The 13,735-nt window shown below is 25.4% G+C and overlaps 1 protein-coding gene across 1 annotated transcript; it reads right to left on the bottom strand.

Annotated features, from left to right (window-relative positions):
- Positions 1-5,483: 5,483 nt before the first annotated feature.
- Positions 5,484-12,762, bottom strand: LOC135926770 (purine nucleoside phosphorylase 1-like). Its single transcript, XM_065462702.1, has 7 exons — positions 12,725-12,762; positions 12,488-12,687; positions 12,342-12,445; positions 11,017-11,192; positions 8,386-8,570; positions 6,217-6,357; positions 5,484-5,635 (listed from the first exon to the last, which is right to left on the bottom strand). Exons 1-7 carry the CDS (start codon positions 12,760-12,762, stop codon positions 5,484-5,486), a joined length of 996 nt encoding a protein of 331 aa, XP_065318774.1.
- Between the last annotated feature and the right edge of the window lie 973 nt (positions 12,763-13,735).

Raw genomic sequence — 13,735 nt, 5'->3', positions numbered from 1 at the left:
GATTTTCTATTAAACAAGCCGCTTTTATTTCTGAAATTTATGATATAGCTTGAAATATTTTGATCACTATCTTGTATGCCTAATTCTTTTATTATATTACATACTTCATTAAATTCACTATGATTAAAATGCTCTCCTTAATATTAGGAACTCAATAAGCATTGTGATCACATTTCACATGTATTTATATCGTTTTTTCTTTTTCAAACATATTTTTATATTCAGATCTTATAGAATATATGACCACTTGACCAGGTCAAATATTCTCCCGTTCAATTGACCCGTCAAAATCTAGTCATTTGCCTGGTCATTTGACTGACTTGCTAACCCTGGCCAAAATTGATTGATAATATTAAGTCATCAGACAATAAATAGGAATGCTACCCAGATATCAATTTCGCCAATAAATATCAAGATTTAACTAATAAACTCAATGATTAATATATTGATAAAGCTGAGTTCCTTGTGCGCGATTATTATAAATTAAGAACTTCGAAGAAAAGGATAGGATAGCGAAAAAAGTGTATTTCAATAACAAATTTCATAAACCAGTCTAAGTTAATTAATCATTGTAGAAAAATTTTAAGGTTATAAGAAAATTACAAACTATGTGAATTAAAAAAATATTATTCAAATAATATAATTATAAAAAAATGATTCAAAATAAATTAGTCATTATTAGCAATTACCGCGATACTAAATTCTCTATAATATCTTCGCGATATATGTTTCGCGAAATAATTGTCGCTACATTGTCTTCGCGATTTGGGTTTCGCGATAATAATTTCGCTATAAAATTTTCGCGATAAAAGTTTCGCGGTAATGTATTCGCTTAAAATGTTTCGCGATAAAAGTTTCGCTATAAAATTTTTGCGATTATTGATTCGCGATAAAAGTTTCGCAGTAATGTATTCGCATTAAAGGTTTCGCGATAAAAGTTTCGCTATAAAAAATTCGCGATATTTGTTTCGCTATATTGTATTCGCGGTAATGTATTCGCTATAAAGGTTTCGCGATAAAGGTTTCGCTATAAAAAATTCGCGATATTTGTTTCGCGATGCATTCGCGGAATAGTATTCGCTATTATGGATTCGCGATAAAAGTTTCGCTATAAAATCCATTCGCGATAAAAGTTTCGCTGAATTGACATGGAACCGTTTAGTCGACTAAAGTGGAATATCAAAAAAAAATTTAAATAAATTTATTAGCTTATAATAATTTTGTGCATCAATGTTATTGCATAAAAATATATCAAAAATAATAGAAATTATCTATTTAAAAAAAATATCTATAATAAGAAAGTTGTGACATTTTATAGAAAAGAATACTCATATTCTTATTTATGTACGAGAATTATTTTTTATTTATAAGATTTGGAAAGTAATATAGAATCAAATATTTTAATGAAGGAAGTTAAGATTGATATTAACGAATATTACCATGTTATCATGAAAACACTAAAAAGAAATGTTCATTGATATAAAAAATATTAATTAAAAGATGTAAATTGCATGTGCATGTACATAATTAGTTGGACCTTTCTCAAATACAAAGGTAAACAGTGGCGTAGGCATGGGGGGTTTTGGGGGTTCAACCCCCCCCCCCCCCCCATGAAATTTTTTTATTTTTTTAATTTTAATTTAAAAATTCTTAATAAACGCTTGATTATGTTTTAAATCTATTATAAATAATAATAGATATACACATTTGATTATTTTTATATTTATTGGTTTGCAGCTATTTCACACCACCCAAAAAAAGGAAGTTATTTATTCAAACGTATCATAATATTGACTTAAAAAATCAAAAAAAAAACTAAAGATTTTGTCCGACCAGATTTATCGAAAGACAAGAGTTGGTGAAACTCTTTATTGAAATATATGATGTTGTCTTTGCAGCACTAGAATTTTATATATCAAGCAAGGAAAAAGATTCAGCAGATGCCGAAAATCTTTTGCAGGCTATTATTAAGCCACAGTTTTTAATTTCAATTCAATATGTTTATTTTTTATTTAATTATACATATGATTTTAGCAAAATGCTACAAAAAATTGATTTGGATTTAAGGGAGATTATGAATAGAGCAAAGGATATTGTTGAAATATCAACAAATATCAGAGAGAATGTGGATGAAAAATTTCATGAGATATATGTTAAAGTAAAGGAGATTGCTAATATGTTTGGAATTGAAAATTTTAAACCTAGAGTAGTCTCTAGACAATCCAATCGATCAAATATTGATGCATCTACGATTGAGGATTTTTATAAAATAAACATTTTTATTCCCCTTATCGATACATTTTTATTTCAATTAAAAGAAAGATTTATTAGTCATAATTATATTTTAAAAAGCTTTTATTTTCTTTTGCCGGTTGAGTCTAAACTGTTGATTACACTTGAAACACGAGAGGATATTTAAAAAATCTCAGAGTTTTATGCTGATGATTTATTAGGTTCATATGATAAGTTACTTTGTGATGTCAAATTTTGGTATAAAAATCTTGACAGAATAGGGTATTCTTTGAGACCAAAACATGCTCTGTAGGCCCTTTCCATGTGTATTTGCATTTTAGATTCCCTGCCTAATATCAAAACATTATTAATTTTAGCTACCTTGCCAATTAGTACCTGCATTAATGAAAGGTCTTTTTCAACTTTAAAAAGGTTAAAAACCTATTTAAGAAACACAACCGGTGAAAAACGTTTAAATGGATTAGCCCTATTGAATATTAACAAGGAGATTATTTTAGATAAAAATTTGATTCTAGGTGAATTAGCAAAATCTCTGAGAAAAGTAGATCTCTTTTTAAATTCAAATCAAAAAATAGCAATAAGATTTTATTAGTTTTAATATATAATCAACTTTTTTTGTAAAAAAAGTATTATTTATAAGATAAAATCATCATATTTTTTTAAATACCATTATTTGCATAAGAATTACACATATTTTATATAATTGTAAAAAATTACTTTTTTTAAAATAGAGTCTTTATACATTATAATTTTTAATATTAAAATCTGTATTATATAAAATATCAACATTTTGAAAATATTTTAATTAATAAAAATATAAATAAATAAAGGAATGTAAAATATATAATAAAATAATATAAAATTTTGTTATATGAAAATATAAAACAATTTTAACAAATCCAAAAATATAAGCAATTAAGTGTTCAAAAAAATAGGTTTGGGGGGCGAAATTTTTAAACCCCCCCCCCATGATAAAATCTTGGCTACGCCACTGAAGGTAAATAAACAATAATTTAAGATTTTGATAAAATTATTGCATAATATTTTTTAAATCAATCGATATCTGTTCAAGATTGTGAGGATATTTGACCCATGTAGGAATATATAAATTTTACTTAGCCATGACGCTCATTAATTATTAAATAAATTTTTTAAATATTTTAATTTTTATGCTATAAATTAATTTTTAAAATTATTTCGATCATTTTAATAATATGCTTTTATGCAATACCATTGTATCACAAAATCATTTTAATAAATTTTTAATGAATAAATTATGATTAATAAAAAAAATATTTTCTTTTATAAATGTTCGTTTGGAATAAGAATTTGTTCTAGAAAGATAGGGGTATTGACATATTTTATTCGAATTGAATGATAACAAAATATTAAAAAAACGTATTTTGTGCTCATAATAAGAGTTTCTGTGCGAAAACAAAGGCAAACCTTTACCAATCAATTTTTTTGCTCATTTCTCCATAAAAATAATTATTTTTAATATTTGTGACACCGCCGCCTAAAGAAAATCAAAAAATATTTTACAAAAATTTATGCATGCATTATGAAGATTTTTTTACAAAAATTTGTGATTTCATCATGAGATTTTTTATACATAAAATCACGAAATAAATATTTAATTATAAAAGATTTGGAATTTTAAGTAAAATTCTCAAAAAATCTTCCGAGATTAAAATCATTGAAGATTTTTTAGTTTTGGGCAAATGTTATAATCTAGATTAATTTGATATATTTAAAAATCAATTAAGTCTTATAAGATTAAATCTTGCCGTTCCAGATTCAAAATTAACGATCAGACTAGGGGTTAAATTTTAATATTTTTATTAATAAAAAGCGATTTTATTTGTTTTTATGTAACTATTTCAGAGTCTTAGATGCCCCATATTTTTATTGTAAAACACGAAAATATAAAGGCTTGAAGATTAAAGAGAAATAAAATATACCATACAGTCTTGAAAAATATTATTTATATCCGAAGGATAAAATGTATTTTGGCAAATATTATCATTTTTAAAATTAAATTTAGAAAATATTTTTTTTAGAAATAGGAGAACATTTTCCTTTTGAATTTGCTAGTATTATTAATAAAAAATAACCAACATTTTTTCATTAAATATTAATTTTTACAAAACACATTCTGAAAAAATATCAAAAAAATATTTTTTTTTTTCAATTAATACTATGTAGGAAAGAATGACTGCCCTCCCTCCCCCATGACTTTTTATCTATTAGGACCAGTTTTCCTCAAAATTCGCAAAATATGTATAATTATGACATGTATATCTTACCTAAAGTTCATTTACATTCATTAAAAAAATTTAAATTGAGATGTTAATAATCATTAAATTATAATTATAATTAGGTTTTGGAATATAATCAAGGGATATTAACTTTAACTCCTTATTCACATATTGTATAATTTATATTCTAATCTTTCATATTTATTAAGAAATTCTTAAATAAGGGTATGTGGTCAGTCAAAACTTTTCATTTTCAAATAAACTATCTAGCTCAATTATAGATAAAGCTTTGATAAATTTTACAGGTTAAACCTAATTGTTTGTCCCATTGTAACGATGTTAGTAGCTTTCTAATTTTTTAAAACTTATAACCACTTCATTTTTCTTAGATAATTTTATTAGATACATTTCTTTTTTTATATTTATCTGGCTCTTGCTTGAAATATGGAAACATCCAAATAATAACTGTTCTATCATATAAATTTATAATTTCCCAAGACAATTTCTTGCATTTATCTAAGGTAAAATATGATAAGGAACGGACAATAGGTAAGGGAGAGCAAGTGGATAAACAATCTAGATCAAATTTTGGTTATGTATTTATTTTCTTTTCTTTTTATGTCAAATGTAGTCCCATTTTTTTGCTTATCTGGGTTTCTTTTCTAATTTTTTTTTGGTTAGAGACTTAGGTTAATTAAGGTTTTTTAAAGGATCGTCATATATATTTTCCCAGAGCCTACAAAAGCCTTAGCATGCATTGGTATTAAGCCTAACAATTCTAGACGGTAATTATTATCTTCGATTTTTTTATGACACTATTTTAATTATGCAATAAAAAAATGAATATTTATCAAATACATTGATTAAAAAAATAATTATAAATTATATTGTTGAAAACTTTGACTTTTTAAAAAAATTAATTCAAAAAACATCAATATGACGAAATGAACTGATCATTCCAATGTATTAACATTAATCGAGACTCATAATGACATCATTAATAATTTGTCCCAGAATTTTGCCACCCTTTTTACCCGAGTTCACGACGCTCTCATGGTCAATAGATATCTCGTTTTTTGCCACTTTATACTCGTATTTTGTCTTTTTTGATGCACCATTCTCCACTTTATATTTTATAAATAAAAAATACTAATGAATATTCTAACAATATTAAAAAATTTAATAATTTTCTTGTTACTCGATTCGTTATTATTCGTATTCGAATACAATTTTTAAGTAATAAAATTTTCTTAAATATTTCTCAAAAAATAGGATCGATTTATTGATATCGCTCTCTTGTCCCTGACTTTCAATAATTATATTTATTCCACTATTAATTTAAATATTTGCCGTTAAAAAAATCGTATTTTTCTAAAGAATATGATTAAACGTTTATAAAAATATCCGAATATTCGTTTAAAATAAGATTGACAATAATGAATAGGATAATGTATGAGTAGAAATTGTTTATTTGAATAATATGAATTGATATTTGCAAATATTATTCGAGTAAATAAAATATTCAATTCGTAACATCGGAGCACTTATGGTATGGTAACTAAGATTAAAATCACATGTAAAAAATATGAATTTTAAAAATTAATTGCATTATTTGTGGATTATAATAAATAATATCTTTTAAATTATATAACTATTTGATTATCAATTGCTATGTGAAAAATTATAATCTAGTATTATGGTATACTTTTGGTTTTATCGCTCCCGTCATCTTCTAATATTTCATAAGAGAATTCATCATATTTGATTGCCGAAGCAATAATACTAAAAGCGCAGGCTTTTATTCCACAATGAGCCGCTACTGTGACTTCGGGTAAAGTGCTCATCCCTGTAAACATTAATTAAAAATAGACTTTTTGATCAAATTTTAAAACAAAAGTGTGACGAGTAAATATATAAGATCATGATTAAGATATTCAGCCATTATGCAATCAAAAGCGGTCCAGTTCTGGCTCTAAATTTTTGTTTTTCTCCAGTTTTTCAGAAAAATATACGGATTCGTTCTGGTATATTTGTGAATTATTTAATAAATGATTTTGAATATTTTTTAAAATAAATCAATAAAATAAGAACTTATTGTTGCATTGCAAATGATTATTATTATGCAAACGATTATTTTTAATATTTAAGCAAAAAAAGAAAATAGATTTGATATGAAATAAGTTCAATTATAGATGATTATTCAAAGTTATGAAATGTATTATAATTATATGAACATGTATAGAAATTATAGTTTGTAATATTATTATTCAAATTGAAAAGATTATATGCATAGATATATTGAAAAAAAATCAGAAATGATCATAATATTTTTAGTATTAACGAAATTATTATATTTTTCATATAAAAATTTGTAATTTTAAATTAATTAAATTCATTATATATTATCTTTAAATAAATCAATTATTCTCAACCTCTTAGTCCTTCTCTAACACACACGACTCTTAAAACTTATTTCCAATCTATCTCAATTTTCTTTTCTAATTTAACACATAACAAAAACAGGTTGAATGTCTTCATTTATTTCAATAAGAGCTTGGAACCACGAGCCAATTCTAAAAAGGTGCAACTAATTTATATATATTTTTGTTCAAAACATATTGATTTTAGAGTATATTTATTGTTTAAAATTTTTTTCAATGCTTATTAACAAAATTTGAAACCTGAGCCCTTTGAACCGGAGTTCCATCTAAATGTTTATAAGAATAAAATAATACCTTTTCTGGTATTAAGACAACTCAATTAGTGTGTTCTATTTAATGTAAATTTTATAAAAACACGTTTAATTAAAAATTTTCACTTAAAAATTTATGACTAAGCCTGACTTTGTCTTGAAATAATATTGCGAAATAACACAATTTTCGTGCCAGACTCGGGTCAAAAATATAGAATTTGCAGGGCTCAAGTACGAGTTACGGTATTAAAAAATATACGAATTCATTTCGATTTAATGGTTTATTTCCTCCCTCCCCCCTTTAAGATTTAGTAATATGCTGATAAACAATGCCAAAAAATGATTTAATTAGTCATTAAATTCAAATGTCGATATTATGCTAGAAAAATTAAAGAGTTTAATCTTAGATTGCACTTAAGATTTAGAATCATTAGCAGTCTAAAGATCTTTTTATTGACACCAGTTTAAAAAATTTCTAACCCTGTAAAAAATAAAATGATTAATAAAAAGTAAAATGATTAGTAAAATAGATAAGATTTTAATTAGTGTTCATTTGACAACTTAATTCTGACAAATATAAAATAAGCAAAAAATTATTTGTTCACTATTTGTAATGTATTTAAAAAATTTTAATGTTATAATTTTTTATACTGAGGGAAATAATGTAAGTTTTTATATTTTTCAAGAGATGAATTAACTAAAAAGACCGTGTATAAAATACTAAAACATAATATTATTCTTTATAAGTAAGTAAAAAATAGTTTGAAATTTAAAACCTAAAATATTATTTAATCGCCAATTTGACCATTAAAAATATATTTTAATATTAATTAAAATAAAATGAAATTAAAATATAATAATTATAATTATAATAAATATAAATAAGTTATATTAATTATAAAAATATATTATAAAATTAATTATAATATTCGTATGACCTTTTATAAAATATATCGTGATTTCTACATACCTTTTATAAAAGTATGGCGATTTTTACTAACTTATTTCATATTATTTTATATTCTAAAATAATATCATATAAAGTGGAAATTGTGCATATATAATAACTCAATTTAATTCTATTTTAATTTAAAATAGTTTTCTTAATCCTAGCTAGCCATCATGTGTTTTCAACAAGATGATAATATCAAAAAAATAATATATATATTTTTTATATTATACCTACTAAATCTATGCCCACCTTAAGAAGCATACGACCTTCCGCTTTGGCTTGATAAGTGGGTCCAGTATTCATACAATAAACCCCTTCTCTGTATGGGTAATCTAATTTTTGGCATACCTTCGCAATTTTCATTCGCATATCGAAATCGTAAGCATTGAATAAATGCGGAAATCTGGTTCCCCATCTATGTTTTATTTTTGGTAAATATTTATCATAAGCATTCATATTCACCTCTTTCAAAAAATATCTTTTTTAATTTTAAGGTTAATAAAACAAAAATTCTATTCATGCAAATGACAATTATTGATTAATTTAGAGTGACACTAGAATGCCAACAAACATGTTAGCAAAATTTTAAAAGTTGGACAAATATTGTAAAATGCCGATTTAACCATTTTTTGAGAGGGGGCATAAATTTTAAAAGGAAATAAATATTGTATATAATGTCGAAACGAGATTGTGATTCTTGAGTCTAGATCTTTATAATCAAACCATTTTACGTTCCGAACCTAGCTATTAGGATTTGCTCTTATTTAAATGTTATATTCGATATTTTGATATTAAATAAAATTCATAATATGTTGTTAAACGGCACGATTTGGGTAGATTTCTAAAAACGGCCCGATTAAGATTTTAACCAAATACTATGTAAGCCTCGATATTTGGCAAATAGAGGTCTAAACCTTTCTGCCATCTATGATCAAAATCTCCAGGCATACATAATATTATTTTGGCTAAAATCGTAATCAGGACGTTTTTAAAAATCGAACCAAATCGTGCCGTTTAACAACATTATTGTGATTTAATCTTTTTAATATCAAAATATTTAACAACACTAATTCATGCAATTTATATAAAAATATTAGTAAAAATTAAAATAATAAAACATTTATATATTCAGGGGCGTAGAAAAGAATTTTCTACGGGGGTGGGGAGGGGTAATTTTTTAAAATAATATTAAATAAAGCTAGTCCATTCAATCGATTTTCTGGTATAAAGTTTTATTCTTTATAATAAAGAAAATATTCTCTCATTTATACTTGTATACTAATTGGTACTGCCGTCAGAATATACAGTAATTCTAATATATATGGAAAAAATTACAAATTATATTTTAAAGTATGCAATGCTTCCATAGCGTTTTTGAAGGATTATTAATTAAAATTAATCTTTCATGTCATGATTTAAATTAATTAACTATCAGATTCATTTATATCCTCTGAATAAAATTGAGTTAAATATTTAATTTCAATATTAAGATTTAATATATACTAAGACAGATTTATAAAAACATTTATAAATTTGACCAAACCATTTGATGTATCACAAATTGTTCATTAATTTGAGTAAAAAAATGTATCCATAAGTGAAATAAAAACATTTATTTTTATAATAATCCTTAATTCCCATGTTAATATTGAAAATATTGTTTGCCTAGCTACAAGTCGAGGCTTGCGAATAACAGCTTGATGTCGAAATCCCCATCGTGTAAGGCATACATTTTGCAGTTATTTTTCTTTTTGTAGCGCAAGAAATCTTAAAAAAAATTCTATTCAAATCAGAGACCTTCATGGGCCAGGCCGGTCCACGGCATGGGCCGGATGGGTCTAATATCATATTTTCTAGCGGGTCTGGGCTGGGCCTAGATTTAAAAAATTTCTTTAATGGAATGGGGCTGAGCCTAAAATTATTAAATTTAGCTTATTTAAAACAGTTGCTAATTTAATATAATATTGATTTTTTCCCTTCTAATAATATTTTTATTATTGTAAACATGATTGCCTAAATATATTTAAATATTGTTTATTTTCATTAAATAAAAAAAAATTATATTGGCTTGGGAAATTTTTGTGAAACTTATTATAGGCTTAGGCCAGACTTGGGATTTTTTTTAACATTAAATATGGGCCGGGCCGTGCCTGGTAAGGCTTATGAAGGTCTCTGATTCAAATTCTGTTTAAAAATGATTATTAACCTCTTGAAGACTTTATTTCCTCCTTATCTATCTTTAGATTCTTATTTGCAGTCTTTGTGTAAGAATGAGTTTTTATAATTTCTTGGTTTGGGTTATATATTTTTTCATATTAAATTAAATACTTTTGGTTTTTTTGTTGACAAAATTTTGTTATATACATTAGTATTTATGGTTTAAAGGAATTTAGAAAAATATGCTACAAATTTTCGTGGATAAAAATATTAATACATAAGGAAGAAATATAAATTTTTTTAACTTTTTGCTATAATTAAAATAGAATATAACCTATTTGAAAAAGAATACTTCACAATAATTCATGAAAACCTAATATATTTTTTAAAATTTTCCTACAGTGGGGAGGGAGATCCCCCCCACCTGGCTCATAAGAAAAGTAATATAAAAATATTTTAATGTTATAAAAAAATTGATTTGAATCAAAAAAATTATGATCTTATTTAAATAAATCAATTTTATTGGATTTTTATATTTAAAAAAGTTTTCCCCCAACTTTCAGGCCCTTAGAAATTTTTTGAGGTTATCTTTTTTCACGGGCCATTAGAAAAAAAAATTTGAGACCAAGTTTAGGAGGTCAAAAAAATTAGAGCCCCTCCCCACTCCATAGCTACAGAGTTGCCAATCATCAAAATAAAATTACCGGTCATCATTTTCTCCTACTAATGGATTGTTCCCAGTCATGCCGACTAAATTGACGTGATCTTTAATAACAACTACATCGCCCAGATTATAAGATGGATTGACTCCACCACAACAATTTGTTACGAATAAATATTCAACGCCGAGTAATTTCATTATTCTAACGGGCATTGTGACCTTTTTAAAAATATAATATTTTATAAAAGCTAGATTTCCCATTTATATACCCTCACCCTAGCTTCGCCAAGTTAGTTACATTTTTTGGCCCAATTATTTAGCATGCCAAAGCGTGTGCAGATTACATTTTTTTTAATACCCTTTTAAAAATCGCAATTAATCTTCATGCAAAAAAAAATTCAACGAAATTTGATTAACGAAAATAAGTCACTAATTTTTGATATCCCAAATGGTGATGCTCATGCTGGGATGAGGTAAAAGGAGCAATACCGTAACCTTTTCCAAAGTAGTAGTGTAAGTTAGAGGTCTGCAATACACGGGTTTTAGCCAACAAGCCTACCCAGTCTTTGTTTTAATTTTTTAACCCGCCTGCCCTCCCATCCAGTAAAATTATTATTTCTAATACAAGTGTTCTACTCATTTCGCCCGAAAATATTAGAAATTTCCCCGCCCATTACTTTAAAAATTTTTGTAACTAGCCCGCCACCTGTCCAATGTTTAAAATATTTGCCCGCCGGTGAATAAATGGGCGTGGGCGGGCTAAAAGCCTGCCCATTGCAGACATCCTATGTAAGTTATTGCTCTTTTAACGCTAAAGGCAATTTTTCTCAAAATTTATAATTGCTCATTATTTTACAAAATTATTAAATTATACTTTTTGGGAAGTATTATTTATAACATATTGTACTCGTTTTTTAGGGAGGGGGAGGTGAGTAGTGTAAGGGAGACCTTTTTTGGCTAAAATTAATATTTAAAGAAAACTGATAAATTTCCTGGTGGGACGATTAAGATTGTTTTTATCAGCTGATTAAAAATAAAGTATCAAAATTATTTCGAAATTCCTTTTATATCTATAAGCAGTATCGTGGGTATAAGGGCTCAAGCCCCCTGAAAAATATTAATTTATTGAGATACCGTAATTATCTTTTGCAAATTTTTGGTTGAACCTTTTTTTTTATGCTGGTTTCAATAAATTTTTTTGGGTTATTTTAGATATTACTTCTTATCCTTGTTAATGTTTAAAAAAAATAAAAATGCCTCCCTCCCTTGAGTTGAATAAGCTAGAGTTACTCTACAATGACAAAAAAAAATCCAGAACGGCATCTTAAGTTTAGATATAAAACAAAATTTATTTAAAATAATACTTACCACATTCATGGGATATCCTTCATAGAAATGACACCGTCCTACAAAACACACAACATTATGGGGGCCTATTTTCCCCGCGATTATCATATTAGAATGGCCTACAACTAAAAAAAAAATCTTAGTTATTTTAATGGATTTAATTAAACCTTTGCTAAATCTAAGACCCTTTATATCCTGGTAAGGTATAGTTAAACTGTCTGTTATTCGCGAAGTGATGGTATCTAATCCTGTTCCAGTTATGATTCCAACAGTCGGAATAAAATTTGGAAGCAAACGTTTTTTAATTTCAACTGATATACCCGTAATCTCATTGTACACAATGTCTTTATCAACAGCACATAAACAACTTTAAAAAATGAATAATATAAATTAGATTATTTTACTTGGAAATATTAGTTGCGTTTCCGTTTTCTATAACCATTGATGATATTATAATTTTTTTAGAATATATATTTAAAATCAGTTCAAGGAAATAATTCGTCTAAAAATGATAAATTGTTTACTAATACTTATATTCAACGTACGTGCAAAATTTTTTATTAAATAATATTATTTATTCTGTTGTTATATCATGTATGAAAATTATGTATTTTTAGCATGTATCAATATTATATTACATACATTATTGTATCGTATGATGTGATGGGCAATAAATAAATAAATTTATTTTTTTACAACAAAAATAACATATTATTATAGTTTTTTTCAGATATGGAGGGAATTTATTTACCAACTAGTTTTTGAGATGAAAATTAATTGCTAATTATTACCTAGAGTCTAGACTACTAGAGCCATGTCACAAATTCGATAAAATATTTATTAAAAAAAGAAATAGTACGGTATGATCAACATGGGGGCGCGGCAATAATATTATTTATTTTTTATTAATTTAAAAAATGTTTTTTTTTATAGTTTATTTTTTCCTTCAATGAACCTAATGATCAATATTCTATTGTATAATTTTTTTTCATTGTAAAAATTTGTGCATTCATTATAAATGTTTTTTTAGCTTAATAGATTTTATTTTAAGGCTATATATCTAAAATCTTTTTTAAAAAATTGAAAATAAAACTTTTGCAAATTTTAAAATTTAATAAAGTCGTATGTTAAATATTAAAAATTTTTTTATATTTGTTTTCATTTAAAGTTTCAAACGTTTGTAGTCAATTGACCGATATTTGACGGGTCAAATTTAAATAAATTTTTAAGACAATATTAATTATTTTGCATATAATAGTAAAATGAATCTATAATATTATTTTTTTAAGTTCATTGTCATTAAATAACTAATGTTTTCCCCTCCGTGGAAGTCTTGTTCTGATTCATACAATATTATCATTTTTTTTAATACTTTGATCAATTCTCCTGTTTCCGAGATCTTCAATCGATTTCTG

Source organism: Gordionus sp. m RMFG-2023, chromosome 3 (genome assembly GCF_954871325.1).
Source record: "Gordionus sp. m RMFG-2023 chromosome 3, tfGorSpeb1-WG-v2, whole genome shotgun sequence".
Lineage (NCBI taxonomy): Eukaryota > Metazoa > Nematomorpha > Gordioida > Chordodea > Parachordodidae > Gordionus > Gordionus sp. m RMFG-2023.
The sequence above is the reverse complement of the archived record's forward strand: the minus strand, read 5'-3'. Positions and strand labels throughout refer to the sequence as shown.